The 19,373-nt window shown below is 47.8% G+C and overlaps 2 protein-coding genes across 3 annotated transcripts; both read right to left on the bottom strand.

Annotated features, from left to right (window-relative positions):
• Positions 1-7,188, bottom strand: TEX52 (testis expressed 52). 2 transcript variants are annotated; one of them, XM_050966607.1, is made up of 3 exons: positions 6,673-7,188; positions 4,370-4,914; positions 1-766 (listed from the first exon to the last, which is right to left on the bottom strand). In XM_050966607.1, exons 2-3 carry the CDS (start codon positions 4,885-4,887, stop codon positions 553-555), a joined length of 732 nt encoding a protein of 243 aa, XP_050822564.1. In that variant the 5' UTR covers positions 4,888-4,914; positions 6,673-7,188; the 3' UTR covers positions 1-552. The 2 variants fall into 2 exon arrangements, with proteins under 2 accessions (XP_050822564.1, XP_050822571.1); XM_050966614.1 differs by lacking the exon at positions 6,673-7,188 and having other exon boundaries at positions 4,370-5,071.
• A 3,425-nt stretch (positions 7,189-10,613) lies between these two features.
• On the bottom strand, positions 10,614-18,671 carry FOXM1 (forkhead box M1). The gene is made up of 8 exons (XM_050965258.1): positions 18,087-18,671; positions 17,291-17,439; positions 16,563-16,769; positions 15,760-15,888; positions 15,053-15,097; positions 14,002-14,080; positions 13,318-13,499; positions 10,614-12,567 (listed from the first exon to the last, which is right to left on the bottom strand). Exons 1-8 carry the CDS (start codon positions 18,640-18,642, stop codon positions 11,506-11,508), a joined length of 2,409 nt encoding a protein of 802 aa, XP_050821215.1. The 5' UTR covers positions 18,643-18,671; the 3' UTR covers positions 10,614-11,505.
• Between the last annotated feature and the right edge of the window lie 702 nt (positions 18,672-19,373).

The following is a 19,373-nucleotide window of genomic DNA, read 5'->3' as shown; positions in this document are numbered from 1 at the left end:
AAGAGGGGCAACAGGACTTCCCAGTTGTAGCTGGGGATACCTGTAAGCTCAGCACCCACCTAGTTCACAGCTGGAAAGAGAAGGAGATCTTCCTGGGCAGGTGCCAGGGACCCTAGGGCTATCAGAATGCAGGCCTGCTCAATGGTAAACATACAAAATCCAAGACATAAAGGGAAATATGGGCAATCAACATGACTTAGTACTACCTAAGCGCTGCCGGTGTGCCTCAGTGCTGGGGACTCCCAAGCTGTTTTAAAGCCAAGTTGTTGCATTAGTGTTTTTGTGGTGGAGGTTCCTGGATGATGATATTTGATATCAAGTGGCAGAGGTATCTTCCTGTTTTGGGGGTGCCTGATCGCTGGCAGATCCTGCCTGCATCACCAGTGCACTCTCGGTATTTGGGGTGCTGGTTGCTGTCCTCTGACATAACAGCTTGTGCAATCCCACGTAGTTGGATCCCCTGCTTATAGCCCCCAACAGCCCTCTTGAGTCTTAGAATTAGCCCCTCTAGAGTTCTGGGTTCTGTTTGCTGGGAGTGTTACGGTACCCTGCTTATCTCCCAGACACAGCCAGCTCCTGGTATTTCTGCAGCAACTCTTCATAGATTGGACTGCTGTTCCTCAAGGCAAGTCTCTGTGCTGCCTCCTGGTAATGGGGTTGGAGGCTGGGGCAAGGCCAATCCCAACAGTTTCTAGTTGCAGGTCTGACTGGCTGCAGCTGGACAGAGAGAAATTGCAGGCCTCTTCCTGCAGTCAGGTGTCTGTATCTGTCGAAAAGGAAGGGAGGATCAATGTGTTAAATTTCCAGACAAATTGCTGTTTTTTCCATGACTTAGCTAGCTCCCATAGGATTGAAGGGATGGTAGATTATTAGGGTCCGACCGTAAATACTAATTCTCTCTGTAGAAGGGGGTAATATACTTGGTTATCATGCTGCGCTGAGTAAAGGTCTCCTTGTCTGCTGGAGAACATTCTTCAAGACTGACCCCAGTCACAGGAATGGAGAACCTGCTCATAGAAGTACAGACCTATTAGCCATTAGCAGATCCCCTGATCAGTACTAGGGAGGAGTGGTGTCCTGTCCTACAGCCAGACTTAGCCTGAACCTCCTTGTTTGAAAGGAATAGGCATCTTCCAGGGGCTCCAGCAGGCACAGCAACATATGCGTGCAAAGGGGAGAGAACACAACAAGGAGAATTAAGGATCTACAGTACTTAAATAATTTGGCTTCGAGTAATGTTTACCAGTCACTCAGATACCACTGAGAGCCTGCAATTGTTTAAGCTGCTTCATGGCAGTATAATGAGGAATAATGATATGAAACGAAGGGACTAACGTTTAGGCAGAATATCAGGGAGGCGGAGGAAACTTCCTGGTGGACGGATGCATTAGGGCAGCTGTAAAATAGTCTCCCAAGGGAAGTAGTGGAAGCCTCATCCCTTGGGACTTCTAAGCTAGGCTGGACACAGCACTAGGAAATCTACTGTACTTGAAACAACCCTAGCTGCATAGATGAGCTTATATGTTTCATTCCTAATTTCTATGCTGTGAGTGCTCTCTAGTGGTCAGTCTACTTACAGTACTTATTGGTACAGGAAATAGCTGATGGAACTATTGTGTTCAGCATGAAACCTTAACAGGAAGTGGGGGTGTGTCTGAGCCAGGCTTCCACAGCAGGAAGAAGTTGCTTGTTGGTGTGCTGGGGCTTCTTTCCTGGAGTTAGGTTTTTCCAAACTCCCACCCCTTGCCTTGGGGTGGAGAACCCTCCTTCAACCTTTGGAGAGGCGGGAGTACACCCAGGAATCACTCCAACACCATTGTCAGCAAACAAACAGTCCAAATGGCTCAGCAACATTGGTCCTATGGTCACAGATCATGGCACCTTCTTCCCCATGGGCTCTGGGGGATTCTTGCATGTAGTCAATTGTAATAGGCTGGGGGAGCACTGAGGTAATACGTATAACTACTACATTCTTCTTTTTCCTACACTGCAGCTTACTGCTCTGCAGAAGTACAGATCAGAGTACATTCTTTGCAGAAAAGTATAAAGAAAACATACACAGAGCTAACCTCAGAGCTATGGTGTGCAAAGCCCCTGGATGTCAGTATTAACATTTGCCAGTCAGCTTGAGAGAGTGTACCATACAGCTTCTTAGTGAACCACCATTTAATACGTACACAAATGTTTGCAAACAACATTTTTGAATAATTTCTTAAAACTACTAGAGAGTCAAGCTGTTGGTGTTACTTATCCAGACTTCCTCATTTTGTTGTTATATGGATCAGTCCCCTGTTTCAACAGAACAAATCAACTTCTGTACTTTGGTACACACATGCAGATACATTCCCCTCTGAGATTTGGCATAAAATGTAGGTGTCACCTGGATTCTCCAGAGTCCAAGGAAAACAGCAGCCTCTCAGTACCCTGCCAAACACCTCAGAATCTCCTCAGCAAAATTGTCAGAAGCTCCATGCAGCCAACAGCAATGCCAGTCCCATAGCCAACAGTCTCCACAGTTTCTAGAGCTTCAGCCTCTGTCCAAAGCTGCACAGGCATTAGGATACAGCCTCCACCGCAGACACATCTCTTGGTCCTGCACTGATCAGTCACTAAGTCCGGCAGGCTGTCTGCAACTCCCATATTTATAATCCTTTCCACCTGAACTCCGATTGGCTTTGCCCTCAGAGGGTGAATGTGTGGTACCTGCAAGATTGCCTGCCCTGAATGGAAACTTTCAGTACAGCTTCAGAAATAGCTACTAAGTACATTCAGCAACTACTACACTTCTCTTCTAAACATCTCTGCGTTCTTCTAGGTTGCCCTGCTCTCTGCATTTGGTGGTTACACAAGCTCATAAGGTATGACTATGCAGCCCACAGCACTGAGCCTTCCAGCCCAGGTCAACAGACTTGGGCTAGCAGGGCTTGCTCCAGGGCTCTAAAACCAACTATGTAGACAGCTCTTTGAAGCTGTGGTTGGACTCAGGCTCTGAAGCCTACTCCCCTCCGTAGGCTTCAGAGCTCAAGTGCCAGCCTGAGCCACAACTTCAAAGTGCTGTCTATTTTCAGAGTGCCAGCGCAAGCCCCGCTACCTTGAGTCTGTCAATACTGGCTGTGTAGACAGGCCATGGTGGCCACACACTCAGGCTGCTTCCTGTACCTGCTGCACATGTCCTCTCCTGTAGCCTCTACCTGAATGGCATCCTCATCTTCCAGTAGGAAGAGACCTTGTCAGCAGGGTGTGATCTTCTGTCAGCTCTATAGCCAGCTAAGGGTGTGCTGGGGTTGGGGTGGAGAGGCCATCTCCTACCCATCCCCTAGCTAGTCAGGGGTCCAAGGGCAGGGATGGTGTTTGCAGCTCAGTTGCTGATGTGGAGTTTTGGCTCCACGTTGCAATGGCATTCCAGGCCAAGGATTAAAGCATTACTCGAGTGAGTGCTCAGGGAACTCAAGCCCGGGGTGCTCAGCTCTGTAGGGACTAAGCTTTCTCCTCAGAGTTAAGGTTAAACCTTTCGGAGAGAACCAGGCTATCCTTGGCAGAGGCAGATTAAGATTTATTGGGACCCTGGTTACAAAGAACATTTGCCTCCCCCCACCTCATCATGGGGCACTGCCTCCTGCTCCTCCTTTTCCCTGCAGGGCGCTGGACAGGCTGGAATCCTGAACCAGGACATGGTAAAAGCCACCCAGAGAACCCAGGCTGCTGTGGGGAGTCCCAGAGAGGACATTGGCTAGGGACTGCTTTTGAGACCCCCACCCAGGACTCCCCACAGCACCCCAAGCTCCTCAACTGGCTCTTACCATGGCCTGGCTGCAGCTTCCAGCCTGCCCAGGGGATGGGGTCTGCGGGGGGGCGGGGGAAGAGGAGGAGCAGGGCCACAGTTCTGGCACCGGTGACCTCCCCACTTCTATACAGGTTTACAGGTTAACTACCCTCATAGTTAGAAATATTTCCCTAATATCTAACATAGCTGATGGTCCCTTCTGGTGTTAGAATCTGTGACTCCATTATCCCTATTTTACAGAGGCAAAATCTGAGGACAGAGCACTGATTACTGTTGCCCAAGATCACACAAATGACTTGGAAATAAGCACTCTTCTAATGCAGTGCACAGTCCATTGGACCACGTCTCCTGTGGAGGGGAGACACCAACAATATTATGACCACGATGTAACCCAGGAATTATAAAATCGGAGTCTATAAAATCTGCCCAGCTATCCAGTGCCAGACAATGGGCAATACTAGATGTGTCATATGTAGTTGGAAGCCCAGCTACCACCAGTCCTTTGTGAGCCGGTGGTTAAGTTTCCATGCCCTGCCATGTGCTTCACAGCAACTGATGAGGCGTGGGGAAATCAGTACTCCTTACCGGTTGAAGTCCTGAGGAGGCAAAATATTTCCCTGGCTGTTTATGGGGGGAGCTCGGCACTCACTCATCATCTTCAGTCGCTTGCATTCCTGTAGCTCTTTCTGTATTTGGGCCACAGCTCTTTCCGTATGTTTCTTGTCTAAAAACAGAGCTCCCTGTGCAACGAACTTGAGGTAAGTGTTCCCATCCATCTCTGAGGGAGGTGGAACGGGCAGCTGGGGCATGCAGTATGTCCTGGGAGCAGTAATCCATCGCCACACGTTGCTGTCATAAGGTATGTCCGGCCTTGAAGGGAAGAGTGGTGGCAGCCTCCCTACATCCAGCCAGGTGTGGTATCCCCAGATGTGCCAGCGGCTAGTGTCTTCCCAGGGGCAGCGCAGTTTCTGATGAACTTTGATCTTGATGTCTGTGCATGGTGGTCTTGCAACTGCCAGTTTATGATAAGCTCTTGGGGAAAACCCTGGCCATGCACTATGCCTCTCTTTACACAAGAACTCATGCTCTGCCCAAGTGGTCATCTGCAAAAGATCCCAGACAAGGCCTAGCTGGGAAAAAGCAGGGAGAAAACATTTGATAAAACCAGCCCTCAGTAAAGACCTCTACCATCCCAATGTTCTTGTCATAGCTTGCAGCTCCTGAATACAGTGGGCAAAGTCTCAATTTGCAGTGTTCATCTGTAAACTTTCCCCACACAGCTCTGCCAATGCCCCTCAGTCCTGCCCTGCAGCCCCCTGCCATCCCAGTGCTGGGCTCCCTACACAGCTCTGCCATTGCCCCTCAGGCCTACTCTGCAGCCCCCTGTTATTCCAGTGCTGGGCTCCCCACACAGCTCTGCCAATGCCCCCCAGTCCTGCCCTGCAGTGCCCTGCTAATCCAGTTCTGGCTCCCAAAGGGAGAGAAACAGAACATTTCCCATTTCTATAAACAGAGAGTAGTACAAGGCTTAAAGTACCCTCCACCTCACCCACTGTCCCAGTAACTAGCATGCTGTACTGCCAGAAATTTACAAAGAGTCTCCATGGGGACAATCTCACTAAACAGCCCAATCCAGAGATACCTGTTTTCCTCCAAGGGAGGGGGGAGGAGAGTCAGTTCACATCTATCCAAGAGGGCACTTGACACTAGAGGGAGTATCCATAACTTCAGTTTACTTAGTGTGAAGGTATGTACCTTCTTGAGGGACCAAATGACCAGATGCTGTCATCATACAACTTTCTGCAGTTTGCACTCTCACCACTCTCTTCCATGTGCTGACTGGCTGTTTGCTCCATCCTTTCCTGCCCCTCCCTTCCTTCCCCTCTGTAACCCCTTCCTCACTCTGTCTACCCCTCCATCCCCCTCTTGTCCTTTGTCTTGCCAGCTAGCTAGTCCTCTCCTAACACTGAAAGGGCTGAAATAACAAAACAGATTTAAAAAAAATGGTGCCATCTCATCATTCACTCTGCTTCTACATTCTATCCCTCTCCCCTACCCTTTGTCTACCTTCTCTATTCAGAGTGTAGGCTCCTTGGGGACAGGGACTTTCTATTATTGTTTGTACAGTGCCTGGCACAAGGGGGCACTGTTCTTAGTTAGCCCCTGGACACTACCATAAGAAATGAGAAATCTTTAAAAGTCACCAGCATTGCTGTAAACAGCACAAATTACAGAAGATTCATTGCAATGGGGTAAGCACAGGGCTCCCACACCCACTCTGCAGAGATGTGTCCTGCACAGCATCTTTGCTTGCACTCTATGTTCTCTGCGGGTATTGTGCACTGCCACTCTGAGAAGAAAGGAAAGCCAATCCTGCTTTAGGCATCTATTCAGTTCCTAGTTTGAAATGAACCCTTCAGGAAATATGATCTATCATGAACTAGGGATGATACCCATACCGTTCTAGAGAAGATGTACTTAAGCTTCTGGAATGAAAAAGAAAGTGAGATCTTCTCTGTCAATGTGGAATTCAATACAGAATTAGGACCCCAGCTATGGAAAGACCATTCTCTCAGATCAGTAGGTCTCTTCCACAAAGGAAGAACTTCAAGAACAAATATTATTTGCTGACTGTAAAGAGACTGTCATGCCACAAGCACCCTTCCAGACACTTGGAGAAGTCACTGTTTCTTTTCATGGAACATTTTCTCCAGGCAAACTGGGCACAAAGATCTCACCTTCTTGGGCATCCCAAAGAAGGGCTTTGAGGTGACTACCTTCTCAGACATAGCCCGTTTCCCATGTAAGGAAGTCCACAGAGCTCTAGTTCTGTGGGGCATTTGTGTATTTACTTGTTGTTATAGCAACTATAGTACAGTCATACTTACCCACAGAGTTTCTATAAAGCTGATGGCAATAGAGCACAGTCCAGACTTCGCCCACAGATGTTTACCTTCTGAGATTTGCAATTAGACAATGATGTCTAGGTTATAATTTTGAGACATTCTAAAGTTCTCCTTCAGGCATATTACCAGCCCAGTTCCAGAACTGCAGATGGTGGGGTTTCATTTGAATAAAAACAAAATGCTGCAAAGGCTGAAAGAATGACAAAGGCTAAAAAAATATTCAAAAGAGGAAAACAATGAATGGCTGCTCGACTCCTCTGCAGGCCTCACTCCTGCTCCCTCTCTCTTCCTTCCATGGCTTGCTCCCCTGTGCAGACCTAGGATTTAGCTTCATGCTCTCTTGTTTTCCCATCTACCTCTGGGCCTTGGATCTCCTCCTGAGAGCTGCATTACACAGATCAATTTCCACAGCAGCCACTTGTGATGTCATGTACAGAGAACTATGACTTCAGCTGGGGCTGAAGCAGGAGCAGATGAACTGAGGGTACATCTAGACTACCTGCCGTATCGGTGGGTAGTGATCAATTTCTCGGGGATCGATATATCGCATCTCATCTAGAGCCGATATATCGATCCCCTAAAGCGCTCCCGTCAACTCCAGAACTCCACCAGCATGAATGGCGGTAGTGGAATCGACAGGGGGAGCTGTGGACGTCAATCCCGCGCCCTGAGGATGACAGGTAAATCAATCTAAGATACTTCGACTTCAGCTACGCTATTCACGTAGCTGAAGTTGCGTACTTAGATCGATTTCCCTCCCCCCCCCGGCCCCCAGTGTAGACCAGCCCTCTAGAATCTTGAAAGGACATTTGCAGGTAAACTAAAGGCAAGAGAGCCCTCTTGCCCACTGAATGTTTTTCAGTTTCAGGGTAACAGCAATACCTAGCAGTTAAGTAGCACTTCATCACCTCAAAGCACTCTAGAGGCAAATTTATCTCCTCCTTAGAGATGAGGAAACTTGAGGCTCAACCAGAAGTTACGGACTTGAAGCAGGAACCATTTGGTGAAATTCTCTGTCCTATGACATACAGGTCAGACTAGATGATCATAAGGGTCCCATCTGGCTTTAGAATCCCTGAGGCATGGACAGGTGAAAATAAGTGGGAATAGAACTGAAGTCTGCTGCCTCTCAGCCACGTGCTCCGTCCAGTAGAACACAGCTCTCTGACAGGCTTCTTATGTACTTAGCTCTTTGCTGCCTATACAGACTGAGATTTTCAGAAGCACTTAGCATTGGTCTACTGCTACTCCATTTGCAGTTAATGACTAAACTCCCTTTAGGCAAGCACTGCATTGCTTTTGAAAATCTCATCTTTAGGTCTCCTGCCTGTCTACTTAGACCCATCAGAACTTAGCTCTTCCATTTAGTATTTCAGTGTGAACTGACTGGTGAACAATTGCATTTTTGCTCTGAAACTAGTGGAAGCTGCTTGTATCCCCTTTTCATTTCTGCATTTTCTGTTTGAATGTGCATTAGTGAACAGAAGCCACTGCACCTGATATAATCCCCTTCCAGTGTGTGCCAAAAGGGAGCATGCAATCACAGGTATGCTTTTATGCTGTATTTGTAGATATCACATAATGGAGTGTGGGGGTGGAGGGGAATAACAACAGCATAGTCACACTTGGCATATTCTATTCTGGACAGAGTAGATGGAGGGAAGTCAAGAAAACAGCAACAAACCTGATTATGTAGTTTGGGACTGACATCTGAGGGAGGATTCGAACCTAAATATCTAGGTCTTAGGCAAATGACCACCAAGGGAGAGGCATGAAAGAGCATAACTACAATATTTGAAAAGGTACAGAGGTAAATATGGACTTTTAAGTTCAAGTGGAGGAGGGATACCCAAAACTTGTGTAGAATTAGTTTTCTAAAGACAGGAGAGATATACTTAACTAGCAGGCTGGGGGACCCCAAACAGATTAGTTTTATCAAATAAAAGCTCATGAAAGTAGGGTTTACCTTTCAGTCCTGGTTGGAGACAAGATCAGCCTGACTACAGAAACCATAATTGAGGAAACAGTCCTGCATTGGCCCCAAGGACATGGACAACATGGAACCTAATATCTTTCATATTTACTTTCTATACTTTTCCCTTATGGAAAAAACCTCTACAGTTCATAAATCATTAGTGCACTAATTAAGATGGGTAGGACTGGGTCACACTCAGCACTCTATTGTCTGAAGCTATCGACAAAAATTCTGAGAATGTTATCTGATGGAGCTGCAAGGATTTGGTCTCCTTTCCCATAAAACAAAGGGACGAGGGGAAAATGGTGTTATGAAGGTGGAATCATGCTAGGAAAAGCTTGGACTGGACCTTAAAGTCCCACTGGCTAGCACCAGCCTTTGTGGTTAGAAGGATACTACCAGGTATTGTTAGAAATTCCTGAGATTTGTGTCCCTCTAAATGCAAAGGCTGGTGCTAACCAGTGGGGCTTTACGGTCTAATCTAAGCTTTCCCTACTATGATTCCACCTTAATAAAAACACCAGTCTCCCATCCTCTCTTTGTTTTATTGGTAAGGCTACAGAGCCCTTGCAACTCTATCTCCCAAGATTAGATTTCAGGAATAAAGGAGGAGGTGGGGGAAAAACAAATTACAACAGATTATTCTCCCCCCCCCCGATGTGTTAATCTCTGGAACTCAGGGACACAGGATGTCATTGAAGCCAACAGCTTAGTAGGATTCAGAAAAAAGATTACACATTGATATGGACAATATCTAATTGTATGAGTGCTTCTCCTAGGCGCATATTATTTCTTAATGGTCTATGTGGCGTTTCTTGCACTTTCCTCTAAAGCATCTGCTACTAATCTATCAGAGACAATACACTGAAGCAAGGCTCGGATCGGGTATTAAAATTTTCTATTAAACATGCTTTGGTTAGAATTCCAAACAGTGGCTTAGGGCTAGCCAATTGTCTTCTAGTCTTTTACTGGAGCTCCTACATGTGATACACTGGTGGATGGGCTCCCTGCTCCATTGGTGGACACAGTTGCCACCATCTCCCTTCTTTCCTACCTATTTGCTGCTTTCCTTTCGTCCCTTGCTTGTTCCTTTTTTTTCCACCTCACCCTTCTATTTTTGAAAAACTTTTGTTTTTGCTCCCCCTGGCCCCTAAAGCTAAGCAGCATTTCAGATGGGGAGAAGTGGGAAGTGGTGACTGTAGGGAACCATGATCCTGGTGTTCTCAAAACTCAGGAGGAAAAAAGCTAAGAGCAGCAGATTTCTGTCTGGGCCTTCAGCTGTGGACAGCTACCAGAACAGATCCTAGGAACTGCCTACAATTGTGGGATTCCCCAAACATTGGCAGGATGGAATCCGACTCAGCCTTCTTTCCCTCCCCCCCTCAGTTCTTTTCCACCCCACATGCCTCTTGAATTAGTCTAGGGCTTGCTTTCAAAACTGAGTCACAGTGCTAGAGCATGAATATTAGGCAAGGGAAATTAACTCCTTGTTGCATTATCAACCGCGAGTTATTTGCTAAAAACCAGTCGCACCAACAGAGAAAGTTAGAATAGCAGTGCTGACTCTGACCCCTGAAAGCAGCAACGGCAGCACGTGGCCCAGCAATTCGTCCCCCAGTTTATAGACAGGAAATGGAAACGGTTTGGTTGAGGTATGTCTGTGTCTTATTTTGTTTCTGAACAGAGGCCCCATTTAAAGTCCTTCCAGGGCACATTCCTTCTTATTACATAAACACCAGAGGACTCGCACCAGCTGCCCTATTCCACTGCAGTGGAAGATACACAAGTGAGTTTCAAGAGACGGCATATTTTTAAGTGAAGATTTTAACATCCATCTTACAATTCCTCTCAACCACTTCAATTGTTGGGACTGATTAGGGTGGCTTGAAGCATTCAGCTAAATGTCAGTCTGAGCTGCAGCGCTAAATGTAGCTAGGCCTCCAAGTGGACATTGTCAGGGATCTGGTGTGTGGCACCCAAGAAATCAGACCTAGATTTAAGAGCGACTGCTCTTCATCACCACAGCTGGGATGACTTATCTGTGAGACAAAGTCCAAGCAAAGGGGTTTAGCAGGGCTATACTATAACAAGCTGTTACGTTGCAATTGGAATAGACACACACCGAGAGAGGGGTGATCTTTCAACCTCTGCCCCTGCCAACATTCAAAGCGACCTATACCAATGTTTTTCTGAAGTGAGGGAAGACCAAAAATGGCATCTGATGCATTCAACCTGGTTCAGAGGGAAGAGACAGGGAGAGTGCTTCAGATCAAGCGCTTTACCACCCATTTCTATTCCCATAAAAGTTCTAAAAGAATAAAGTGACATTTATAATTAAAAGCTAATTTAAGGAATGTACAATATTTACAGAGTCATGACAGGCAAGACACCTCAGGAGAGTGGAGCACAGTCAAAGGAAGGGAATTGTTTAGGACAAAGCTGGGAAACGCTTGGGACTTTTCTCCCTCCAATAGATGTACTTTGGAGAGGCCTATCCTCATCGCCTCCAACCCCTTAGATGGCAGGGTGATTCAGCACCCACCTGGAAACCTTCCCTGTAACCTTTTCAGAAAGGACTCTGTTTCTCCACTAACTCAGGCCTGAGGCAAGACCAACCAATAAGCCCCAGCCTGTCCCAGACCAATATTTATTACAGCTCATAAGTGAACTCATAGCAGCCAATGGGCGTGTCTGTTTTCCAGCCAAGCAGATCTCAGTACAGCCCAGTATTCCCAATGGGAATAAGTCAAAACCACATTATGGGCCCCTGCATATCCCATCTGAGCAAGTCTCAGTATAGCTCAGTGTCCATTACAGCTTGGGAATAAGCCAAACACAGCCTATCTCAGTTCAGGAATAAACTGAGACCAGCTCATCTCTGGCCCCAGGATGTCATCCTCTAGACCAGAAAAGCTGATATCCAGCAGGATTTTGCTCAGGCTGTTGTTCATGGTGTCCAGGACCAGGCCCTCCATGAGAGACTGATTCTCAGGTAGTCCAGAGGCTGGTAATTCTGGGGATGATTGCTTGGTGGATTCAGGATTGGAAGCAGGAGAGCTTGTAAGGGGCCTGGAAACCATGTCATTGGACTCTGTTTGGAGAAGCTGTCGAGGGGAGTCAAACAAGGAGTTTTTAAGGGGAGTGCTGTTGAAGCCCAGCAAGTCCAAGTTTTCCTGGAGGGAAGTGAATGGCACCTGAGGGGTTCTCACGGGGCTGAAGTCCAGCTCACTGCTTTCTTTAGCAATGGATGCAAGTCTCCAGGAGTCAGGGCTCCCCATTGATGGAGTAGCAGTTGGGACTTTGCTAGGGGTGGAGGAAACTGGCAGCTTGCAGAACATCTCCTTGACTGGTGTTTTAAAGGGGCCACCCTCCTCCTGTGAGCAGCTGAGCTCCAGAGACTGGGTTTCCTGCAGGAAAGGAAGGTCTGACACTAGCCTGAAGGAGTCAGAGCCACAGCTCTCTGGCAGAACCAGGACTGGCTCTTCTGAGCAAGGCAGCACTAGGTGCTGTTTCCTTCTGGACCTGCCCATCTTCCGTCTCTTTATAATCACCGTGTCAGATACACCCCGGGGCGGGGACTTCAGCATGGTAAAGTGTTTCTCTCGCTTCACACATGGTACTGGGAGCAACAGGCCTGTCTCTTCATCGGACTGCACTGGTTCCTCCTTTATAGACAAGACGGGGGGGAATGAGGGCAGCCATTTGTCAGGATAGGAGTCCTCCTTCTCCTCCTTTATACACAGGGCTGCAGGGAAACAGGCTAGCGCTTCACCAGGCTGGGAGTTGTTCTCCTTTACAGATTGGCTTGGGGCAAATGGGGGCGGCCTTTCATCACAGTGACTCTTCTCCTTCACAGGCCCTGTGGGCAAGAATGAGGATGGCTCTTCAGTGGACGGCAACACCTACATGGGAAGCAAGAAGTGAGAAATGACATAGCACAGTGAGTAAGCAGGGGTTTAGAGAAAGAAAAAAAATCACAGGGCAGGAAATGCAGCAAGAAGGAGAGGTACAGTAGAGCTTTGGGACCAGGGAGAGGGCGGTGGGGGAAAAGAAGGCACATTGCTGAAGTCAGTGGCAATAACACAATTAGACAGAGAGGAGCCGGCAAAGCGCATGAGAAGGATCTTGGCACAGCACCAACAGATGGTGTCCCTGGAGAGCAGTATTTCTGGGGAGGCACTGTGAACCCAAGGAATATTGTGGTTGGGGGATGCAGGTCGTGAGGAGAGCTGGGTGCTTCTGAAAGAGGCAAAAACCACGCTTTTCAAAATGTTAAGGGAGACCAGAATGGGTCAAGAGAGCAACGCAGTTCCATTAGTAACTGAATAAAGGCTTGAAAAAAGGAGAGAATCCACGTTGCTCCTGTCTCTGGTTCATTGTGGCTGGACACTGGAGGAGTCGTTGGTTCACACTGTGAGAGGAGAATCCCTGTGTGAACTAAAAAGCTGCCTACCCATGACAAGACAACTAGAGGAGAACAGTCACCTTAGGAATGGGGGATGGAAGGCAGGTGCAGCCGAACGCCAACCCGCTACAGTCCCACTGCTGGAAGCACGAGCGTTTGACAGCAGTAGAGAGAGTGGGCAAGAAAACCCCATAAAGAGCAGGGGAGACTGGCACCACAGAAGCCCAAGGCTAGAAGAAACACTAACCTTTGGAGCAATGCGTACACGCTTGCTGCTCCGGATAACTTCTGAGCCATTGAGGGAGGCTCCCTGGGCCATGGGCTGAGGCACCGTCAGGGAGGACTGCAGGATGAGAGGTTGGCTCACAGGAAACTGGATTGGAACCAGGTAGGAGCTGACGCGAGGAAGCAAAGGCTTCATCTTTCGGCCTGGAAGGAAAGAGAATGGATCAGCTAGTGTCCTGCTCTGGGGAGCCTCTTCACCTCCCCCACCACACAGCAGGGACTAGCCAGTTAAGAGCTGGGGGGCTTGAATCATCCTCAATCCCAGAAAATGACCAGCTAATTCCACGGAGGGACTCACCCTTCGCTGCCTTTTCTGTATAGTTATGTGAAAAAGCCCCCTCAGCTCAAGGTGTCTTGGGTTGGGATACTGCTCCCCATAGAACTCGGCTCCTACTCCCTTTGAGCCCCAGTCCCTGTAGCAGGTCTCCCACTCCCCGAGATGTCCTCATTCAGATGTAGCAGCCCTACCCTCAGCTCCAAACCTGTCAGACAGGAGCGGCTGTGGCAAGCCTGCATGCAGGCAATGCTGGACAGCAATTTCCATTTCTTTTCCTACAGGCTGGGAATAGCAGTTTGGGATCAAGTGCCCATCACCCTGGTTAGGGGACTGGCTGTCTCTCTGTCCAAGACAGATGTGTACACTCACGTGCATTCTGTGGCTCAGTTTTGTAGCTGCTGTTCCCGCCTGTGTTCTTCTGGAGTTCTGGAATGTGACGTTTTTGCTGCTATCGTCATTGTGGGATGAGAAAGAGGGGAAAAGAGAGTTAAAGAGAAGAACCTCTCTCTGTTCGACTGCTTCACTTAGGAACGTGGATCCAGAGGCCTGTGCTGAGCTAGTGCCGAGAGAGCAATCGTTACCACCTGTAGACTGTGTGCCACCTGCCACTGTATGCCCATGTCATCCCTCTGCCAGCTGCCACCCTAAAGCCTTGTAGAGGGTGAACTGGCATGAAGGAGCTTCTCCAGCTGTGGTCTCTGGTGCAGGAGAAATGACCTGATTTTGGTGTCCTCTCTGCCTGAGGAAAGGTGAACAGTACAGCTTTATAGTATGTAGTGTCTTTCATACAAACCATAGCCCAAAATGCTCAAGTGGAACAGCAGAGCGAAAGAGGAATTGAAGATCTAAGCAAGTGGAAAGAGGGATGGGGTTGGAAAGGAAATGGAGACAAGTCTGGCTAGCTGCTTGCACATCTGTTATCACTACACTGCTGGAGGTGAAGGAGGCAGCACCAATTTCCATCATGCCAAAAGTCATGGAGCTTCCAGGGAGAAGAAAGTAGTGCAGAGATTTTGCCCTTCCTGAAGCCACAGCCCAGAAAAGAGAGGAGCTGCTGCCAGGGAGGGTGGTACCTGAAGCTTCTGGCTGGGTTTGTTCTCTGGAGACACATTTCAGGCCAATATTCAGCTGCCGGCACCTCGCTGCGCCTAATAGATACGTGCATGCAGCTGTTATATGCTTCTGCAAATATCCATCCAGCATTATCAGGTCTTCACCAGCTAGTGCATTTTCTGCAGCAGTTAGAAACTTGGATCTCCATTATATCAGGCATGTCTCCTTCCCCAAGAAAGGTGTGCAAAAAGCTATTGGACTGATAGCTGTGGTGACTCATTCCCCCTCCCCAAGCATCCTGTCCTTTCCTGCAATGACTGGCAAAAGGAAAAGCAGCCCAAGCCCCGAGCCAGAGGGAAAGTCTTACTGATTCAGAGTACTCAGGCGATGTTGGTGACCCTGCATCCAGCGGCTGGTGGCAGCAAGGCATCAGGAGGGAGAAAAATAAGAGGAAGTTACCAACCAAAGGGGGAAAAAATATGGGACATTAACCCTTGCAAAAAGTTCCAAAGTCAGAACAACCAGCTATTGAACATGCCCACCCACCAGGGAGAAAACACAGGAAGCGTTCACCCTGCCTGCTCTGAAAATCATTGCAGCAAGAGAAGATCTCCATTCCTTTCACAAAGAGACCCCTTCCACAGCCCCCAGGTGACACAGGGCAATTCTGCCTGCATGGCTGGTCAAACACAGCTATGTAGTGCATTAAAGGCCCAACCTAACTCTCATTTAAGTCAATGGGATTCTTTCCATTAGCTACCATGCAAGTTTGCGTCAAGCCTTTGGAAAGCAGCTGGTTGAAAGCTTATTCTACCTCCTTCACTATTCACATTGCTACACTGCACCTGGAGAGCCCTGTTGCCTCAAAGGTGCTCCAGCCCATCCAGGCTACCTCCCTCTTCAAAACAGGGAACCCGCCACTTGTAAAGTTAATAGTGACTTCGTTCTCTAGAAGTTGGACTGAGTCCACATGCCAAGAGGGCTTCACCTCCCTATTAAAATCAGATGCAGTTAGATGTCCTGGCATTCAGGAACTGGGAAGCCTACCTGTTTTCCTTCCCAAGAGCCACTCACCTTGAACACTTGGTCCAGCGTCAGATAGCGATTGGCATCAGGGTGAATGGTCCAGAAGGAGATTTTACCATTAGCAGACATCTCCCGGACAAACATATCGTGAAGGGATAGATTGTGTCGAATGGAGTTCTGGGTAGAGAGGAAAGACCTTAATGTTTTTGGCAACCAAGCATAGGTAGGAGCCTAAGACACTACAACTCAGGCAGGGGAACACCGTCCTGGCAGACCACGGCCCTTCATGCTCACCTGGTAACTGCTTATATCTCCATCACTAAAGCCCCTTAGTGCTCTCACCAAAGATATTCCAGCTTCGAGCCCAGTAATCAGCCAGCCCCCTCTCTCCTGCCTGAGAGGAGTTGAGAGAGGATGCTAGGGTGTTTGAGATGGAAAAGCGAACATAAAGAATTGAAGAGGGCCCTTAGTTTCAAACTATTTTCCATCCTGTTTCATGGTTGCTTGTTCCTTTGGATGCCAAAAAAAACAGCAGCAGCAGCAGCAATTCTCCAAGCAAGCATCCCCTTAGCATGAGGGCTGGTCTATACTAACGCTGTAAATCAACTTAAGTTATGCTATGTAACTATGTTTGATTTGCAGCAGTGTCTACTGCTGACTTACTTTCCTGCCTCTCAGGGAGCTGAAGTACAGATCTCAACAGGAGAGCACTCTGCCATCAACTTGTCTTCACTAGACCCACTAAAGTGACACCACTGTGTGTGATTTAGCCAGAAGTATAGACAAGCCCTAAAATTCTGTTGCCCACACCTAGGTGTGGAGTCAGGTGCGTCCCCAGCAGCACATTTTACCTTCCAGCCTGGCTTGGCCACATATCTGAAATAAGGAAAATGGTCCTCAATCCAGGTATAGATATCCTTCAGGGTCATGCGCTTCTTCTCCGTGCTGTTGATGGCAAACTGGATCATGGCCATATAGGAGTAGGGGGGCCGTTCTAACATTGAGTCCTGCCACAAGGAGGAGAAGGTAGCAGTGGCAGGAATGGAGTCTTCTTCAGTCTGGAAGAAAAAAGGAGGAAACTGTGAAAGTTGCAGGGGCCTAGGAAAGTTACAAGGAAGTTCCTCTTAGCCTGAGGACTCTGTTGCACAGATCAACTTGGCAGAGGCACATGTTACCCAGATTTCATCATGTCTACTCCCTTTGAATGTTCTCACCCACATATCCTGTCTTCAGTTTCCAGAGGTTTACTCTATTACAGGGGTCGGCAACCTTTCAGAAGTGCTATGCTGAGTCTTCATTTATTCACTCTAATTTAAGGTTTTGTGTGCCAGTAATACATTTTAACATTTTTAGAAGGCCTCTTTCTATAAGTCTATAATATAGAACTAAACTATTGTTGTATGTAAAGTAAATAAGGTTTTTAAAATGTTTAAGAAGCTTCATTTAAAATTAAAATGCAGAGCTCCCCGGACCAGTGGCCAGGACCCAGGCAGTGTGAGTGCCAATGAAAATCAGCTCGAGTGCCGCTTTTGGTTGCCTACCCCTGCTCTATTATGTACCCCATCATCTCCCTCCTTACCTTGATCCTCTCCTGCATGGGTGTCTGGTTCTCCTTCTCCATCTCTTGTTTCACAGTACAGGGGCCCAGCCCATCAGAGCTCATCTTCCCTAGCCATTGGATGTTAGTCAGACTGTTATCCAACCCGCTGTTTGTTGCGTCTCCACTGCCTGCAGGCAAACAAACCGAGAGTCCTGCTCACCTGCTGCCATCTCAGATACCTAAAGAGAGGCCCCAGCCAGGTCTCCCAAAATGGGCCCAAGTTTCCCATCTCGAGCTAGATGCACCAGATGGAGCTCTGAGGCTAAAACATCTTGTGGACCTAGCCAGAGCTCCTGATTTAGCTGTAGATCAGCCCAATTGCTGGAAAGTCTCCAAACCTAAAAATCCCAAATTGGATCTGAAGCTTCATCTGCCCTGGCCCAGAGTGAGCGCTGAGAGCAATGCTTAAAAAATGTCATCGGACATTTACTAGCCAATGAACTCAACATCTTTGTTCCAGGCAGCAAAACCCTTTACTCCTGTAGTTCTGACCCACCTCACCTCCCATTCTGTCAGTATGCCAAAGTCTTGAACTTTAACACACCCTGCAAACTCTATGGGAAACAGCATGCCCTAAGATCACTGATTTTGACCTGGATTCAGTATCTGAACCCGTCACCATATGTAGAAGGCTAATAAACTAACCAGCTGGGCTGCTTGAAATTTCACATTTTTCACCACTGCACTCTCCCATATTGAGCAAGGCACAGACCTCCCACACCCACCCACCCCTCATTGCACTTAAGAGGCCAATAGAAGGGAACAGCCTACGTACTGTTTCCTTCCTGTTCTTGTCCTCCCATGGAATTGACCTGTGGAGGCCACAGTACTGCCCTTTCCACAGTTTTATCAGGGTTTTGTTTGGGGTTGTTCTCTCCACCCTGACAATCTGCTGCTCTGGCCCTCTTTGTTGCTGTGCTCGTCTCATCCTTTGATTGGAGCGTCTGCTGAGTTGCTGCTGAGCCTGTGGGGCGAGAGCTGCCCCCACTGCTGATAAGAATGAACTTGTTGGGCCCATTGCTGCCACATTCTCTCCCCTTGGCTGTCAGAGCCTTGATGATACTCTGGATGTCAGCATCAGGAGGGATGATCACCACCTGGGTGTTGGGCATGGTAGGGTGATTAATTATCTTTATTCCTGCTGGGAATTTCTGGGCGCCACACTCCACTCTGTCCCTGGGTTTGTCCTCTCTGCTATGCTCCTGCTTGGGGACTCCTTTACTCTCCCCATCCGGTTCATCTCTTGCTGGAGAGTTGGATGCACTGCCATCTTGGAGGGACAGTTTTCGTCTCTTGAGAATCAGGGGCCTGCGAGGGCTGGTCCTCATCATTGATCTGTACAGTCGCTCTCCATTGAAGACTGCAAAAATAGACCCTGCAAAATATAGGACAGAGCATGAAAGAGGAGCTGTGGGCCTGGAACATATAGGAAAGGAATCAATTGTCTCTCATGCAAGGTATCCAGTCAGCTGGTATATGAGGGGCTTTCCACTCCATACAGTGGTAATCCCAAGGGTGAAAGAGTCCTCACCACAAGTCTTGTGACTAGGGGACAGTCCCTATGCCCATAGGGAACAATTGCATACTACATCCACTGCAGGGAAAGTAAGAATAGATCAGAACAGACTGTTGGAAAAACCGGCCGCACCTCCTTCCCTCATTTATCAACACACACCTTGTAAAAACCCCACACAAATTACCAGCACCAAGTAAATAATTTGCAATGATAACTGAGGATCTCAAACCACACCCGTGAGGTTAGAGTTCTCATGCCTCTTTTATAGATGGTCAATTGCTTGAAACACCATAAATTAGGAGGGTTTTAACCCATGGGAGCTTGAAATAGATGTATTAGAAGCCAGGGACTCTCCTCCTTAGCACTATGCAGAACTAAATTTATCATCCTCAAATGGCAGAATAAACTTCCTAATCTGGACTTTATGGATGTTAAATGATTTTAAAATTTAGAACTGAGGGATAAATGGCAAGACCAGAAATAGTGATTTGGAGAAAAGACAATTGGTTGCCCTTACATGAACACTGGTTGCGGATATGGGAGTTG

Source organism: Gopherus flavomarginatus, chromosome 1 (genome assembly GCF_025201925.1).
Source record: "Gopherus flavomarginatus isolate rGopFla2 chromosome 1, rGopFla2.mat.asm, whole genome shotgun sequence".
In the NCBI taxonomy this organism is placed as follows: domain Eukaryota; kingdom Metazoa; phylum Chordata; order Testudines; family Testudinidae; genus Gopherus; species Gopherus flavomarginatus.
This window is presented reverse-complemented; position numbering and strand designations above follow the sequence as displayed.